General features: G+C 43.0%; 1 protein-coding gene across 3 annotated transcripts in view; it reads left to right on the top strand.

Moving 5' to 3' along the window:
- Positions 1 to 18,687, top strand: part of rbms3 (RNA binding motif, single stranded interacting protein) — a 294,917-nt gene that overhangs the window by 238,722 nt on the left and 37,508 nt on the right. For all 3 annotated transcript variants that reach the window (XM_073483024.1, XM_073483022.1, XM_073483023.1), the window contains 2 exons: positions 7,963 to 8,069; positions 16,249 to 16,292. In XM_073483024.1, coding sequence (XP_073339125.1) covers positions 7,963 to 8,069; positions 16,249 to 16,292 — 151 coding nt within the window. The remainder of the gene's footprint in view (positions 1 to 7,962; positions 8,070 to 16,248; positions 16,293 to 18,687) is intronic.

Below are 18,687 nucleotides of genomic sequence, written 5' to 3'. Positions count from 1 at the left end.
CTCACCACCTCTAAATATAAGTACTGTTCCACCTGCTGGAGTTGACACCTGTTAATCTCACACAGGTGTGAGATTCATGTTTAAACGAGCTCATAAAATGATCTTCTACTACTTCCTTCTTAATTTGAAGGCAGAATAAGACAAAGAAGATTAGAAGGATAAGTGTAATGCAAGTGACAACACAGCATCTGTTAGATCAGTAACAGTAATTAGTAAGAATACTAGAAAGATTACCAAAATTAAGCAAGTTGAACAAATCTGTGGACAATAACACTTTTAGCACACAATGTCCAACACTGCCACTTTGATCTGTTGGGTTCAGAAACCAAAAGCAGTGATATTGTTTTAAAATAAGTAAAGACTGTGAGAAAGAAGGGTAACAGAGACGTAGGAAGTTGATGAGAGTAACAGATAAGATTTTTATGAGGGAGAATTGCAGAAAAATAGTGCAGACCTTCCTGCACTGCCTTTGGTAACATCTGAGAGTGTGTTTTTGTGTGTGTGCAAGGCTGCTCTTTTGAAAGTGAAAGAGCAAAGAGAGCTGCACCTGCAGCTCCTATCAACCAGTGGAAAGCTCCTTTCAGCACAGCTTTAATTACAGTGTCTGCAGCTTTGCTTGGCTCAGACAGGCCGGTCTCCACGCAGCCAACCAAATCCTCTCACACACAGCCGCCTTCCTCTGCCACAGAGTCGCCTGATCCCCAATCAGCCGACGTGCCACTCTTCATCGATCCCCAATCAGTTACAGTAAAGGGGGACGCTATGGAAGCCCCCCTCTGCCCCTTCCCCCCTTATTAGTCAGGTGCCCCGCTTTCATTGATCATAAATCAACGTCACTGGTGGAATTGATCGTCAATCACCCCCAGTGACATTATTGATCCTGCCGGTCCCTCAGCTACAGGCCTGCCCTCAGCCCTCGGCCCACATCGCAGCCCGACTGTGGCGTATTGATCCCCCTCAGATACAGTATTGAGGGCTCTTTATTGATAATTCATTTATTGTGCTGTAATTTCATTTTCTTTCCTGTCCATACTGTTGTTACTGGAAGCCCCTACGGTGGAAACCTAGTTAACAAACGCACAGCCTTTTGTATGCCCCGCCATGCTGCTCTAACTGATGTGGCTCTTTCGTATTCGTGGCTTGTAGCATATTTTCCGCCTCTGTTCAAATGTCATTATCAATTTGCAGTCAGTGGTAGCCTACAGGTTAGATAACCCTGTTTAGAACAAGAAAATCATATGTTTGAATCCCTGGACCATATGGGAAATTCTATGAGAGGCGCGGTACCATTTAGCAAGACACCTGACATCCTATTTTTCTTTTTGCTGGCCAACAATAGAGGACTGCTTGTAATGCGCTCTGAGTGTGAATTTGTGTAATGAATGTCAAGCAGTGCAGTGCTGAAAAACACCATGCATGCTCAGCAAAATCTCTCCTTGATAAATAAATCTAAATGATTTTTGCTGTAACATTATGCGGAAGCTGTGTAAGGCTGGTTAAGAGGCTGAAATATGTATTCAAGTCTGAATGCTTGATGTTAATAATGAAGCCTTCAGAATATGCCAAAACCATGGTTAAAACAGTCTCTATATATCATGTTCTAAGGTGTACTTGCAGAGCTCCAACCTGATTAATTCTGATTCTGATACAGTGCAATATACCCTGAGCAATATTTGCTGGAGGTCTGGTGGATGGGCAGTTCTGTTGAATTACAAAGCGCCCATCTGTATGATTCATCTCTATAGATGGGAGGTTTCATGGGTCACTGGAGGCGTTGGCAGTGTTATAATACTCTGCTAACAGGGACAGAGCTAGCTTCACCGTCTGCCCACACAGGCAGTGACACAGACAGTGGCAGCAGAGGTCAACCCCCACAGGCAAAGCACAGCAACAGCTGCTCTTAAGTCCCTCTGCCACAGCCAAAACTGATTGCCATGAAAAGAGAGCGCCACAGGCCAGGGCCGGTTTTATGCTGCAAGGCCAAAGAGAACCAGTGAAGGCTTGGTTGTTTTTGATGCCATGAAAACAGTTATTGTCTGATGGTGGTGTCAATTTTTAAAGTTTGTTCACTTCATGTGAGAATTGGTTATTGCAACATTACTCAGCAATCCACCAGTTTTTTATACATTTTTGTCAGTTTTGCATTAACTGATAAACAGACAAGCATGTCAGATCAGCAGCCATGTTTTATTTGTTGCTTTTGTGTGTTTACTATAAGCTGCGATGAGAAGAAGCGATGAAGACCTTTGGATACCAAATACCACTTGTGCAGCAGATTTGTCTGCGCAGTCTTCACTCACATCGCCTGTTTCACATTGTAGAAAGAGATGTTTTGTTAGCTGGGATCTTATTTTGAAGCCACTCTACAAATAGTGTTTTCAATCTTATACTCCACTCTTACAATTTCGAAGCGACCACAATGCGGCAGCTTGTAATTGCCACCCTGGCCAGCTGTGTAAAGCGGCCACTGATACTGAGACCTACTGCAGCGACAGAGATGTTGGCAGTATGGAGCAGCGTGTGTGGGTTTAGCATTAGAAACATCTGCCACCGCCACTTTAAAAAGGCAGTCGAATAGAGCAACCAGCGACACTCGCACTGTGCCATTTGGAATGATTGCGGTGAGGACTGTCTGCTTGCATAAACGTTATTTTAATGTATGGATGGAGGATTGTTAGCCGTTCATTAGAGTTGGCACAAGCACTGACTTCTTCTCTCTCACACAACTCTGTCTACACCGTTGTTTGTACTCACCATGGCAACCTTAGTGTCGGGAATGGCAAGTGGAATTAGCTGATTGAGCTAAAAATGAAGTTCTCGTTAACTGGTACATCAGAGCTCGTCTCACAGGAGTTGGCCAGCAGCTGGAAGCCCACCGCCTGTTTGGCGCTGCACTTGCTGCTCTCACATTAACTGTAAAAACAGATTAATTCAGAGTCAGTACTCGAAGGCGCCAACTTATTCACCCATATTTTCATCTGCTAAAATAATTATTACAGCTCTGTATTTGTGCAAAATCTTCTTCACCTTTTCCATCCAGTTCTGCATATTCCTAGTCACAAAAACATGCACGCGTAACTTTTAAAGAAGTCATAGATAGGTAGGTAGGTAGGTAGGTAGGTAGGTAGATAGATAGATAGATAGATAGATAGATAGATAGATAGATAGATAGATAGATAGATAGATAGATAGATAGATAGATAGATAGATAGATAGATGAGGAGAGAGAGAGAGGCAGACAGCAGATAACCACGACAGAGAAAGATGCGATCGAGGGGAGACGGGCGGCGAGAGTGAGAGATGGATTAGCATGTCAGAGACTCCCTACATAACATTACTCTTGTTAAGTGTGCAATAGCTCATCGATCAGGCTTCTACCGCCCGCATCCAGGGCTCTTCCCTCTGCTTCCCTTCCCGTAATCCATAACATCATCTCAGGCCTGCACCGGCTGGCGTGCTGCAGGAGCCCTCTATGGGAAAGTCTGAGCAAGCACTGATCAATACCTATAGAGCATGTGTAGCAGATGCAGGGTGAGGAGCAAGGCGTTGTTGACATCCTTCTCCCTACACTAATCTCACTTACTCATCTGTATAGTATGGATCCGAACTGGACTGTCACTTCTACCATCACAGAGTCTCTCCCTCCTCTCCTTCTGTCACTGTCTCCTTGTGTCTTTTGGTCTCTCCATGACACCGTATCTGTCTTTCCATCTATCTCCCTCTCCCTTTCCTCTTTGTCTCGCTCACCGCCGCGCTGTCCTCTCAGCGCCCGCTCCATTTATCAGGCCGTGTCATTGAGCCATGTGTGCCGTCCCTGTCAGCAAAACGGCTGGCAGACTGTCTTCATTTCCACGCTGAAGGATGCGAGGCCAGCGTGGCAGTTGTGAGAGCTATCGACTGGGATCTGTCAAAGCCCTCCCTGTAGGGGAAGCTTCTGCTGCCGCCTGTCTTCCTGGTTGGCGGCCATTCTGAGCTTGTCCGTGTTGCTCTGAAAATGGCGACATATATGCTACTCCGCTATACTTTTGGTCCTCGCCTGTCCTGTCCACTTGTCATATGTTTTTCTATCACAACTACCACTTGTTTTTTCTTAATCTGTATCTATTTCTAGAACTCACCCTTGAACTCCCTTTCTATTCATCTATCCATCTGTGTCTCTCACTCTCTCTCCCCCTCCCATTCTCTTTCCCCTCTCTTTCCCATAAGACACAGCTTCCTCAGTCTGGCCAGCCAGGTCAAGCTCGCTGATGGGAATCAGACAGTTGTTGATCCAATTAGACATCCCCTCTAGCAGCATCAGAGTACAGCAGAATTCCAATAAAATACTATCCCCTGCTTTCTTTCTGCTTATTCTCTCTACAAACATGTCCTTGCAGTAAGACACAGCGAGCCATCCAGATGAAATACTTAGCTTATTGAACTTCAAGCCAAGAACCTGTAAAGAACCTTCAACCAAAGTTGTTGTGTTGAGAAGTGGAAAGCTTCCTTCCACTAAAGCTTTTCAGAGTGACATTTTTTGGTTCAAGTGGCTGAAAAGTTCCCTCTGTTTGCCCTCTTTAGGGCTTTGCACACACTGAGAGAGCAAAGCATGGCCAACCCAGTTTGACTCCAAGCCCTTGTGAGAGGCCTCTTTTGTATCTGTCTTCACTGTGAAAAAAACGGCTGTTTCCCTGAAACCTTTCTTACCCAGCCCTTCTGCAGCATGTAGGCATTCCTGCATTGATTTCCCTATTCAGGCCAAACAGATGTACGGTCCAATTCTGAGCAGCGAATGAATGTATGGCGTGCTGACATTGATGTATTATAATACATGTGCTGATTTGCATTCATGGATCGAGATGTTATTCAGCTGGCCGTGCGAGACCATCCGGAAGCACGCAAGCTCTCTTTGTCTACAGATATCGGGGAGAAAAGGAATGGTGAGATCTGGTGTTCTCGCTGCGCCGGCTGTTATTCTGCAGACAAAGGGCTGATTTTCCCCAGATGCCGGCCCATAGGAAACATCAGTAACAGCAATAATTACTTATGCACGCAGCGCTAATAAGTGAAACTTGCAACAAGCTTCAATTTAAATGGCTATTGTAATTGCACTGTCTCATACAGAAGTACATCTGCATGCACTTATTGGTTCATTTACAGGGCGGTAATGCGTCTATTGATGAGCAGAAAGCCATGACTATCTCTTCAGAGCCAAATTCAGAGTCTGGAGTGTGATTGAGCCGCGGCTGTGATCAAATGAGGCGAGCAGCACAGACATCTTACTCTCACTAAACTGTCTTAACACAGCTCCTCTTGCTTTTGTGTTCACGAGTGTGGTTGGTCTTGGTGTGCACACTCCAAGGTATGTCTGCGGTCACCCCTCGTTAACATGTTTACCAGTTCCTACAGCAACCCACATAAAAAACAATTAGGAGTTCCCATGGAGCACCTTGTTAGCAGTTGTTGACCTCTGACCAAAAGCACTTTATGTCTTTTTCCCGTGATTTTGGATCATTAAAGGGCAGCAAATTGCTTCATAACTGAAGGTTTTTTTCATGCGCCCCCCCACAAAACACACTCTTGAGGTGAAGCCAGTGTGAAATGTGTTGTACTTGGAGCCTGTGACCTAAAGACGCAGCATCAGCAAGCAAATATGTACCGCCAGTGGTCTAGTTTATTCTGGGCTGTGCCAGTGATGACGGTGTGTGGTGAGAGGTCTAAGAAAGGTTTTTAGGCTGGCAGCAGTTTGCATTGTGTGTGCGTATACGGGTATTTCTGTGTGTTTTCGAGGGTTACAGCAGAGAGACTTTAACGGCAAAACGAGGGTGTGTGTGTGTGTGTGTGTCAGGGCTACAGAGGGTTGAGTGTGATCACAGGGTGGGTGGGGTGGTGTGAGGCTGTTGATCTTGGGCTGGAGTCTTAAACAAATTGGCCAGTTCGCTGTGGGAACTGGGGATGTAGTCGCAGGGGTAACGTCAGCGTGCTCTGTGTCAGATTCTCCAAATCTCTCCGATAGCTAATTATCTCCCAGAGTGCCAGAGGAGAGGTTTGGAAGAGCTTTTGTTGTTTTTCTTCTGCAGCGTCTCTCTCACTCGCTCTTTCCTGCAAAATTCTCCTGGGCTGAATCTGTAAAGTTTGGTCCCATAGTAGACCCTAAAGCCACATAAACACACTTACACGCTTCGTTTTTTTTTTTTCCACCGAAGCTTGGTTGCATATGTTTGGCCTTACAGTAGCCCTGAAGCGGCATGAACGCACACACAGCCCTCTGCTCATTTACATAATCGGACACCTACTGTAATTCTCTCAAAATCTGATGTAATTTACAGTCCTGTCATGTCAGAAATTTAATAAACGAATCAACATGTTAGCTCATTAACAGCCCAAGCATTTCATTCTACTTGAAAACTCCCTTGTCATAGGTCCACTTCCCTTCCGGTTGTCTCGTTGCTGTCACTCCCTTGTCAATCCTGACAGCATTTCTTTCTCTCCTGTCTTGCGATGCTGCATTATTATCAAGAGCCGAGTGCCTCTAACATCTGGGAGCGGAGATTAAAGCATCAACAATTCTCTTGGTGGGTGTCATCTCTGGCACGACGTGATGAAAGGTCCCGTTGCTCACCTCCTGCAGACAGCCCCGTCATTGGCCTGTGTCGTCACGGAGCGGCTGTGTCACGAGCTGCCAGGCCGGTAATGCGAATGCGATGACAGGAGAGCCGTCAGGTCCCTTCTAAGCCACCAGGTGCAGGGCAGCAGTGGTTAAGTGTTTGGACAAGCTCGCTGGCTCAGCATGGACTGTACTGTTGCTGAACTGTACAACGTTCCCAGGGAACCAGCGTTTGATCCTGGTGCAGATTCTCACTCTACAGCTGTTTTCTCCTTGTTTCTCCCTTGGTCCTTCACCTGTTTCTCTTATCTGTTTCTTTTTCTTTCCACCTTTTGTGTATTGTTCCTCCTACCGTCTCTTGTACTCCTTTGTTTCTTTTAGTTTATCCAACTGTCTCCAAAGACTTTCCCTTCTTGCTGACAAAGACTAAAAAAAGGGGACGGAAACTGTTAAGACCCCAGCCGAGAGAGCCACCCATTTCTCATGAGAAACTTTTTTTCCTCCTCTGCTTTTTTTTCTTTCATTCTCTTCTGTCATTGAGTCTTCAGATTTTTTTTCTATATCTCATCAGGGAGTCCTCTAACTGAATCCATTCCTGTCTCTATCAGTGCTCACCTGCAGCTCAAGTGTGAGAAAGTGCCCTTTGAGAAGTTATCTTTATAGCGACGTAGGTCATCGCAACACTTTCATCAACCTTTTATTGGCAATTATGCATACAAAAGGCTGTTGATACAGAGACAGCTTAGATGAGGTCGCAGTACAGAGGGCTTTTTTTTCCTTCTTCTTTTTTTTAATTGGATTAATAACAGCTATTTCATGTCATGTTTTCCTGGGGGTTGATGATAGAAATGGATAGAGCGCCCCCGGTGTTCACTCACAGAACAGCAGCATTTTTATCAATGACAGCCTGTACTCAAACAACAGCACAGCGAGGCACTTGCACTGTCGGTTGTGGATTGGAAAAAGGCATAAAATTTCAAATAAAAGAGAAAATGGCTGTGAAAGTAAAACACGGAGGGATAACTCGTCAGGAACAGGAACGCCTTCTAGAAATAAGCTTTGGCTGACAGAGCGGTCCTGCATTACCATCTCAGAGGTATTTACAAGAGCGATTACTGTGATTATTATTTCAACAATACCCTGCAATGCTCTTTCATGGGCTGCCAGCCTGGGCCGGGGAAGGGAGGGCCTGCCAACATCGTCGGTCTGGGAATTTGTCTAGGAGCTCCATAGGAGGGCAGAGAGAAGGGAGGGAGAGATGCCGTGGTAGAAGAAGAGAAATGCAACACGGTTTTCGAAAGGGCTTCTGTCCTTGCAAGGGGTCACACGATTCAGTCCTCCTAACGTTATTTTGTCCTCTCTCTCTCTCTCTGCAGCTCCCACGGAGCCTTTGCTGTGCAAATTTGCAGACGGAGGGCAGAAGAAACGCCAGAGCCAGAGCAAGTACCCTCAGAACGGGAGGCCGTGGCACAGAGAAGGCGAGGTAAGGTGTCACACCAGTGCAAAAGCAGTCCTCCCTCAACATGTCCTAGAAGTATATAGAGTCTATTTACTCTTGCACAACTGAAAAGCTATCTCGATGTTAGGGTGCAGAAAAAAATCTGTGTTTTTTAGTGCACATCTCACAGCAAACTACATCCCTAGGAATTAGATTTTATACCTCCATGAGAGAATAGTGTTATTTCTTTTACAACGAACAATGAATTCTGCATTCAGCTTTCAGGTTTATTCATCAAGCTGCCAACACATCAGAAGTGTTGCATGTACTGTAGAGCAACAGTGATGTTTAAGTGAATTTTAGTAAAAGTAAAGATATCATGTTGAAGTATTACTTTGGTAAATGAAGTGAAGTCACCCATAAAAATAGTACTAGAGTAAAAGTCTTTACTGATAATAAATACCTGATAAGTACCTAATAATAAATGTGAGTGTCAAAAGTACAAGAAAATTATACATATATCACATGTATGTAACATGCCTGAACTTCAAGGATATGAGTAAATTAGCAACTATAGAAACTCCAAAATATTCATGTTCAACAAGGGCAACTCATTACGCTAAATATTTATCATGGTTGCTATTAACTTGGTTTATCGTGAGCTTTTAGCCATATCTTAACTCCCATCTCTGTTCAGGATGCTCTCTAGCATTTGATGTGACTGGCAAACTTAATATTTCTTCAACCAGCCGTTGTGGCAAGAGACAGGTTTCACAATCAATCATGAGGATTAGATGCTTCTGTGATAGCAATTTGTTTTAGTTCCTTAATGTTGACACCTACAAATCCAATGAATTTGGAAATATTCACATTTTTATATAATTTCCTCGAGTGCAAGAATTTATAACTGCAACACCCACATATCGGATTAAAATGTCAGTTGACTCAGTTAAACTCTTTCCATTCCAACCAGTTGACGCTCTAAACAAGGCGTTTACCTCTGAGGTAATGGTATTTTTCTAATAGCAGGCCCCACCCCGCTCACAGGGTCCCATGAGAGGTTGAATACAACATCTGGCTTCATGTAAACCATTTCTGACTGTCATTTGTATTTACTCTAAAGTATGGAGCTGTTAGGAAAAGAAAAAAGGAAAATACCCAAGATATTGATCACACTGTCCCTGGATGTATAGGCGCTGTCATGTAAATTGCATCTCAAGCCAAACGCCTCACTGAACACGTATATTCCCGCCATACATCAGAATGCTGGGAACTAGAAATTGGATACAACGCCATGGAAACATATTCATCAGCAACATGTGGAGACAAGGTTAAAGTCTCTTCATCCCCTACCAACCAGCTATACTGGGAAGGACATGCAGAGGAGACAGGTAGAGAAGTGCTTCAGACCGGACTATATAGAGTAGAGAGAATACACACACACATTCAGTGAGGCTGACAGTTGTGCTGAAACGGCAAGGTAGGGGAGACCAGAAGAGATGAAATGTTTGTCCTTCAGGAAAAACATGCTCTGTGTGTGTGTGTGTTTGGAAGGTGTAGGTGGAGTACACTCGCCATGCGTTTGTGTGTTTGCGTCTGTCCATCACATGTTCAGCAGCCCTGACACCTATAAGCCAGTGAAGCGTGTTTAACCTAAATCACATTGCTACATCCCCTCACAGGCCCACACATTGAAAGGGTCAGCTCAGTTGACTTGAGGTAAAGTGAGATGAGCGATACTGAGTCTGTGTGTGTGTGTGTGTGTGTGTGTGTGTGTGTGTGTGTGTGCGTGTGTGTGCGCGTGTGTGTGTGTGTGGAGGAAACACCCCTTTTGTCCTTTTGCTATTTTTATTCCATAACCTGAACCTCCTCTACATTATACACACAAACTTTGACCAGAGCGTTTTACAGCTGCTTGCGGTGTCACACCGATCCTACCACCTGTGAAATATGTTTATATATTACAAATTTGCCTTTTTAAATATGTTCTGTAGCCTGAATATGATCATGGACACATTTTTCCCTTGAGGAAGTGTGACTCTTTCATTCACTCTCAAATTAAAGTCCTTCCTGTTGTCACCAATAATGGAGAAAGCTTCCCTTTCTATCATCCCCCATCTCCTCCCGCTCCATCTCCCTCTCTTTGGCCCCCTGCGTCCATCCATGTTTCACATTACTCTGCGTTAGGGCGTGACTGAGAGGTCGAGGTTTAACAGCCCGAGTTCAAGGCGGTGTGTGTGAATGTGTAAATCTGTAGCTTAACGGCGAATGTGCTCGAGTGTGGGGGGAGTTTTTTGTTTATATGTGTGTGTGTTTGTCTTTATGTGCTGTTGTTTTGCTATCCTTGAGGGAGCCAGTAAAAGATTTAGACCTTCAGACTGAGGACATATTTTGTTTTCAAATTGAAGCTATCTTAGCTCATGAACTTCACAGAAATGTTTAAATCAAGGATTTGGATTTAAATTAAAGATACGATTAAAACATATTTTATATATAGAACATATAAAACATGATATACAAGAGTTTATACAATCAAACAGGAAATCCACAATAACAGAGGACGAGGTTGAGGAGCTTAGGTTTAAGATCAGAATAAGGTTTGGATCCAATTGTTAATGTTTTGATATTTGATACTAATTTATTTAACATGTTCATTCCGACTCCCAACCCTGCTGCCTGTCCTTATTTGAACACATGATCAAAAAAAATGTTGGCAGGATAAAATACCTGGTTGCAAGGAGGATGAAGAATCATATACAGGCAGAGAAGAAGACTCTCTGAACACTTCAATTACTTTTATTATTTTGAACTGCATTTCCTATGTGTACTTGCATTAAAAACTACAGGTGTGCTGTATCTGATGTTATTAAGAGCTCTGGGATTTGTACTGATTATTATCTTAAATGCCTCTCAAGATATGAGAAAAATACATGGAGTAAATAAATTGCATCACATACAGGAAGAGAGAAGAAAGGAGAGGAAGTATGTTACCCCATATGCCTCTTTCTTATTTATAGTATTAATGACTTGTTGGAGAAAATAAATAAACAATTGCAAACTGAAGCCCTATTCTCAAGGGATTAGTATTACCTGTGGACATCTGACAAAGTAAGAATCTGGATTGCAGCTCATCATGTTTAAAAGGACTCAATGTCTGTGATGTGAGAGCGGCTATATTGATGTGTAGAAGTGATGACAGAGAAGGTTAGGAGCAACAACAGGTTGTCATTCAAGTATAATAGCGGAGCATCTTTTACTTGTTGTAAATGAGCTGCAAATGTGTATTTATGCCTGTAACACATGCAGAAAGTGAGCAAGTCAACCCTAAACTATGTTAATAATGTTGCTGATGAAGAACAGATGCTTCGCCTCTAAAGGGTGACGTTACAAGGAGCCTTTTCATCATATCCAGGAGATCATTTCAGTCAGTGAGTGTAAAATACAGACTTTGCTCATCCCGTGCAAATGTGCCACGCGAAACACAAATTTGTGGGGTAATTTCTATCTCCCATTAGGTCCCCTGGTAATACAAGCCCCATGTGAATTACCCACATATGCAAACCCATAACCCATATGCAAATTTGGTAGACAGACCAAGTTGACTACTGTCCTTTGCAGAGATAGGGGTCATCTGTTGCTTTTTGTCTGACTTGCATGAGAAAGCAAGAAGAAGCAGAGTTACGTGACTTTTCAAAGATTTTTATTCATTTAATTTTTTTCACACCTTACTTTGACATCTGAGATGTGATCACAATGCAAATCAGACCACCTCCAGATACGGTCCAGCTGGTCCGATACCATCAGTATTCTGCATTCTGCATGCATTTACACCTATAGGGCCACTAGAAAGGCTCTTATACAGGTTGTCCTTGTGGTCATTGGTCAGCTGTGCTGGCGAAGGCAGATGGGAGATAGCCATCACATGTTAGCCTGTTTATCAGAGCTGAGGCCATGCCTCACTTCACTCCCCGTGGCAGGCAGGTGAGGGGGGAGAAACAGCCCTCACCACCCATGACTCTCTCTCCTTTCTCCCTCTCTCTATCTCTACAGTTTATATCACTCTGCTCTTATCCCCCCCTCCCCCGTCTTTTTTTCTTTCTTTAAGCGCTCTCTCCTTCTCGCCATCTCTTTCTCTCCCACTTTGTCTCTCTTCCCCGTGTTTGAAGTCTTCCCAGATCCCACAGCAACATATGGAGAGAGAGAGAGAGAGAGAGAGTGGTGACTCACTGAGAGAGGAAGAGAAAGGAAGAGAGAGGGAACACATTGCATGATCAGTCAGGAGTTACAAGGGGTTGAGTGCTGCAGGGTGGCTGGTGGTGAGGATTGAGAAATATATGACAGATTTTCTTGTAAACTACCCAAAGTGGGAGTCTAGAAAGTGCTGTCTCTTGCTGTCTCATGCTGACAAACATATTAGTCACTGAATTTTTTTCTGTACACACACACACACAGTCACATCCACACACAGACACAAGCGCCATGGGTGCTCATTCTTTTCTCCCTCTCTCCATCACTCTCTCTCTCTTCTCACTTCCTCGCTCTCTTTCACCAACACACACTCCTACACACAAAAAACTTTCAAAGTCACACTTCTCAAGCACCTACTCTAGGGGAATGAGTGTAGATGAAAAAAACATCCGGCTTTCCACTCTGTGTGAAAGCCTGACAGATGTCCGTGTGTGTGTGTGTGTGTGTGTGTGTGTGTGTGTGCGTGTGTGGCCACAAGGCGGGGAGAAAAAATAGATCTTTGTATGGAAGGCAAAAATACAAGGAGGGAGTGGGTCAATGTGTGTGTTTGTGTGTGAGAGAGAGGACATAGAGACGATGGCTTGGCTTGGCTTTCCTCTATAAGCACAGTACAGCACAGGTGTCCTTACAGCTGCCTAATAAAGGCTGTCCTCACTCAACCCTTTGCAGGATCTGTGTATTAAACAGAGGGATGCTTTTAAAAGGAGACCTATTGTGCTTTTTTCATTTTTTTCCTTTTCTTCTGGGTTTTATTCTTGTGCATATAAAAGATCTCGAAAGTTAAAAAGGTCAAAGTCTGCACCGACAGAAGCTCCTCTCTCCTGCAGAAAGCTCTCTTAAACGCCTCGTCAACCATGTCACGCATTTGCATAATTTGTGTCTAGCAGCTAGTTTGTCATATAAGAATTATTTTAGCGCAGTTGCTCTGTTGTTGTTAGCGGTACTGGATCAGGCGTGTGTGAGCTGACCAATCAGAGCAGACTGGGTATTCGAGAGAGGGGGCCGTTAAAGAGACAGGAGCTAAAACAGAGCGTTTCAGGGGGAATACAGTGCTGCAGTATGAGAAAACTGATGTGTCTTTTGAGCACTAAAGCATGTAAATCTATTCCAGTAGTAACCCAAAATAAAATGATGAACCTGAAAATGAGCATAATATCTCTCCTTTAAAGCAGCTTTATTGGTATGGTAAAATGCACTAGTGCGACAAAATGCATTTTGCACCCCAGAGCACACATTCAAAAAATGTAATTAATGACAACAACTGAGGCAATCTGCACCACTTTTTTGTGAGTTTTGATCTAGCTATATATCTACAAGGGGTATCTTCTCAGGAGATTTTTAGATGTATAATCATCAGAAAGAAATGTTCTCTTAAATCACTATATCTACTGCATTAGATGAGAAAGTGCAACACGATTTGGACCTAATTTAGCATTTGAAAAGCGTTCGAAAGCCAGGTCCGTCCGTGGCAGCCTCTCTCAGGAGCAAGCTTTGTTTACAGGGTGTGCACAATATGAAGCCGAGTTTTTTTTTTTCGGTCTTGCATCCAAGTTCAGACGAAAAACATACACAAACTGCCTCCTTCTTTTCCTTTCACCTTGTTGCGGCAAAGCCAAAAGCCGACTGCATCAGTAATCAGTCATTGACCATGCATGGTTCCCGGTCAGGAACTTCTCTGCTGTGGAATTCATCAGCGCACGGAACCAAGGGCAGCACTTAGGGGAGTTATCAGCCTCACCAGACAGCTGGCCATGTCTGCCACTGCTATTAGCGTGCATGTGAACACACACTCGCACACACAAACATGCAGAAAGGCATGTAGCGAGACTCTTTTGATCTCACATTTGGTGTAAAGACAGTGTATAAATAGAGACCTTGGCACACTCACAGAACAGGATATTCATAATTACTGACGGTGAAAACAAATAAAAGGGAATATGCTTAAGTAAGACAGGAGCTGATGCAAGTCCCTTCATCAACACAAAGGCCTACCACCAATAAAACACACGTCCTAACATCCCTCAGCCAGCGATGGCTTATTCATTCAGTGGAGATTCTCTGTTTTTGCTCACTCTTGTGGGTTTGGCCTCAGCTCACTGATCCCCCCCCCCCCTGCACCTCTGAGCCACTATTCCCTTAACAGTGTAGCTCAGTGTAGGTAACCCTCTGGAGGGACAAGGGCAAAAAACTGGTACAGACAGACAGGAGGAGGGTAGATTAAGAGATGACGCGGGTTGAGGGATGAAGAGAGAAAGGTAAGGAGGGAGAGGAAGAGAACACAAGATGATGGCGAAAGAAAGGAGGGGTAGGGAGAGCAAAGTGAGAGAGAGGACGGGCGAGAAAAGGTGAGTGTGTGCGTATGTGCGTGTGTATGCTGATGAAATCTGCCGTCCTCAGCAGCCTCCCGTTAAAAGAAATCGGATTAGCTCTCCTCCGGGAGAGAACCTTGAGGAATGCAGATGACGGATTGTAGCGCACAGGTTTCTCTCCTGGACTCTTAGAGGGCCGCACACACACACACACACACACACACACACACACACCACACACACACACACACACACACACACACACTCTCACCATCAGCAGACAAAGAACTCAGTTTTCCGCTCACTCTTTTTTCTCTCCAAAGGGCATTTCTTCATTTCCTCTCATTCATAAAAACATGATTGTACGTGATTGAAATAGAAAAAGGGACGTCCTCAATACCAATTCACTTTGTCCTATTGACTAAGCTTTTCCCCACATTGGGTTTGTCACTTGTCAGTTTTTCCAATTTGAATCAAGTAGATTTTTATTTGATTAGATTTATTTTGACAAAAAGAATCAGGGTATAAATTACATTATTCCCCCAAGTACAAGTAAGATACAGCGAATTGTCTTGGTGACATTGCTGCAGGAACGTATTGACAGATCTCCCACAGACATATAGGACAAACGACCACAATGTTAAACACAGTGGACGGTGACAGTGACAGAATGCGGTCTCATGTACGATGTAAATATACTATGCAGTTTAGAAAATATCAATCTTACTTGATGAAAGTCTACTGACAGTTAGCTCATTCCCGCAGGCCTTTATGTAGCCTTGATTGATCTAGCCAAGATTGATGTAATTAAATGTTAAAAGCATTCCTTAAAAGGTTTCAAATCCCCCACCATAGTTTCCCGAGATGGGCCAGCAAACATTTGACACAGGGCCCCTCAAAAAGCTAGAAACGGTGCGAGTATTTGACGACCTGTGAATATGACTTTGTGTGTTTATAAGTTCAACATTTTTGGAAATAGGCTTAATTATTTATTGCAGAGACTTGGGTAACAGATTGATAGCACACATGTAGTCAGATCATAAAGACTGGAGAGAGAAAATCAGCAAGCTTGGTCCTGTTTTTTGAATAACATGTTAAATCACAAAAAAGTAAAACTCCTTTTTCCTTTAAAGGAGACATATTATGCTCATTTTCAGGTTTATTTTGGGTTAGTACTAGAAAAGGTTTACATGCTCTAACGCTCAAAAAACACATCAGTTTTCTCATACTGTCCAGTGCTGCACCAATGTATACATAATTATACAAATGTGTTACATTGTGATGTAGTGTGATGTCACAAAGTCACGGAATTAAAGGCTGGACTACTGACGAGGCTTTTCAGGAGCCGTGTTTTCTGTGGGATAGAGGAGCTTCTCTTGGTGCAGACTATGACTTTTAACTTTCAAGATCTATTACATACACAAGAGCTGATAAAACACTGAAGGAAAGGAAAAAAATTTAAAAGCATGAAAGGTTAATAGTGTGCAAATACAGAGAGAAAAAGTATAAGGAAAGAGAAAGAAGTTATGTTTCTCAGCCATCTTTGCTATATTTATTGTCTTTTAATCATCACATTTACCCTTGTTACCGTTTAATGTCATTTAATAATTTTCCAACCCTCTTAATCTGTGATTAATCCTGCATGTTTATTGCTTTCTCTCTTTCAGACTGGCATGGCGTTAACATATGATCCCGCAGCAATGCAGAATGGGTAAGAGCTTGACGGTCAATCCATCCTTGGCACCACCTAATACACTCACTTCTTGGCTCATAGGACCCCAGTCAATAGCACTGCCATACATAAAGATTAATGTAGTGTCTGCACTTTGTTAGTGTTTGATTAAGGAAATCTATATGGACTTCAAATATCGGTTTTCATTGGTTGGGTCGGGTGAGAAATGGCGAAGGGTGGCTGAGTGAGCGTGTCTCTGTTACGTGTGTTTGGGCCTTCCTGTGTGTGTGTGTTCCTGTGTCTTTATGTCATGACTTAATGGTTCTGTGGAAATAAATGACCCGGCAACGTGTTTTATTTTTCCCCGCAGTACCGAGACAGGAAGGAGAGTGAGGCTCCCCTCTATCTCCCTCTGGCCTCAGTCATTCACAGGAAGCTCCTCATTCCCCGCTTCCTAAACCACTTATCCCCCAGCGACTCGGAGTCAATCTCAAACCAAAAAACTGGATGAATAGCATCGCTCATTACACACAGCCCGCGATGTAAAAGCCTGCTTCGCTGCAAATCCGCCAAATTATAATCCCACAGATATTTGTGTTAAGCAACAGACCTGCTGAGAAAGAAATGATTCACTCTTAATACATTCGAGCAAAAGTTCAGCCTAATGAACATATTCCAGAAATGGGAAATAGGGTGAATTAAGTAGGAAATGATGAAAAGTAGTCAAAAATAAAAAGGAAAAATAGAGTGAAACAGCTAGCAGAGATTTGAGGAGTATTTAGTCAATTTAATTCATATGCAAAGTAGAAAATGAAAATGTAAAACTGAAACTTCACATCTGTCAGACTGTGCTCACTGGTGCATCAAAATTTAAGTGCAAATTGAATAATCCATCTATCCACCCATCCATTTTCTGCCGCAGTGGTAACTGGTAAGTTTGGCAAAAGAGAACCCAAATGCAAAAACACCAAGGCAGGCATGTGAGGAAACAAAAAGCAAGCTTTAAAGGTGCAATATGAAAGAATTTTAGTTGAAAACATTCAAGAATTAGATCAATTATTAATAGAATGGGGAAAAATAACAGTTTTGACTTTATATCATTTACTTACTTTGTTGCAGAGATATCTACTGAAGTTGGTATGCTAACCAGCTAGCCCCGCCCCGCCATGGTCCAAAGCCTCCATGCTAGCAATGTAAACACCAACAATCCCCCAGTGCCCCGAGCTCCCAGTGCTGACTACTAGCTGCACAGCTAACTTAGCTAACTAGCTAACAGCAGCTATAGTTAGCGGCAACTCTTGTGATATGCTGCCTTCCTATTTGTTTTGAGTCCAAATTTGACAGGTGGCCTGTTCTTACATATTGCACCTTTAAAAAAAAATGAGCTGCAATTCAACGAACAAAACTGGCCGACAGCAAAAATGGAAGAAGCAGGCAGGGGCAAATCTGAGAAACTAACGAAGTACAAAAATACATAAACTCAAATAAAGAACAAACTAATGAAGCGCTGGAAACACAGGCGGGAAAACTGACAAAGAGTGAGGGGAAAATACAGCAAAATAACAAATTAAACACGGGTGTACACCGAAAAAGGGCGGGAAAAAGACAAATACAGGACGTGGAAAGTCACAACAAAACGCACAATGATATAACTGCAAAATAAAACAGGAAATAACTAAACCAAAAACCCAAACCATGACAGCAACAGACTGAGCAAGGTAGTCCAGATGTCCCTCTCCTCAGCAACGTTTTTCCAGCTTCTCCTGGGGCATCCTGAGGCCTTCCCGAGCCAAATGGGATATGTATCTTTACAGCGTGATCTTGGTGCACCCTGGGATCTCCTACCAGTTAGACATGTCAGATTAGTCTAATGATCAGTTAGACATTCAACTGTAAACTGTCATGAGGAGAGGAGAGCAAAAAGACACAAATATTAGGATGAAATCTAACCCAAATAGACAAAACACTCTAAGCTATTCCAGCATCTCATGAGTAACACGTGAAAGGTATTTTAGGGTTGTTTTTTATCCCTTGTGTTTTGTTGACATTGGCTTTACTTCTTCATTGTTTGGGGTTGTATGTGTAAACATGATAATGATAACCGTAAAATCACTCTGTTTTTCTTCAAATATATATTTTCTTTTTCTCTGACCTTATTTAAACCCAACATTTGGAATTGAAGTGGTAAGGCTTTTCTTTGCCACAGACTGAGCTTGCACATTTCATGAAGGTGACAAAATATGGAAATTACCATAAAACACTGTTATATATAGGTTATGATTATATATTTCTTTTGTTTGCCGAAAAGAAACTACATTAAGTTGGCCAACATAGTGACTTTACTCATGTTTAAGGTCCCCAAACAGAGCGAAATGGATTTTCTGTAGCGAGTTTAGTTCGGAGTCCTATTGATATGCAGTTATCAAAAAAGTGG

This window comes from Pagrus major, chromosome 16 (assembly GCF_040436345.1).
Source record: "Pagrus major chromosome 16, Pma_NU_1.0".
Lineage (NCBI taxonomy): Eukaryota > Metazoa > Chordata > Actinopteri > Spariformes > Sparidae > Pagrus > Pagrus major.
The sequence above is the reverse complement of the archived record's forward strand: the minus strand, read 5'-3'. Positions and strand labels throughout refer to the sequence as shown.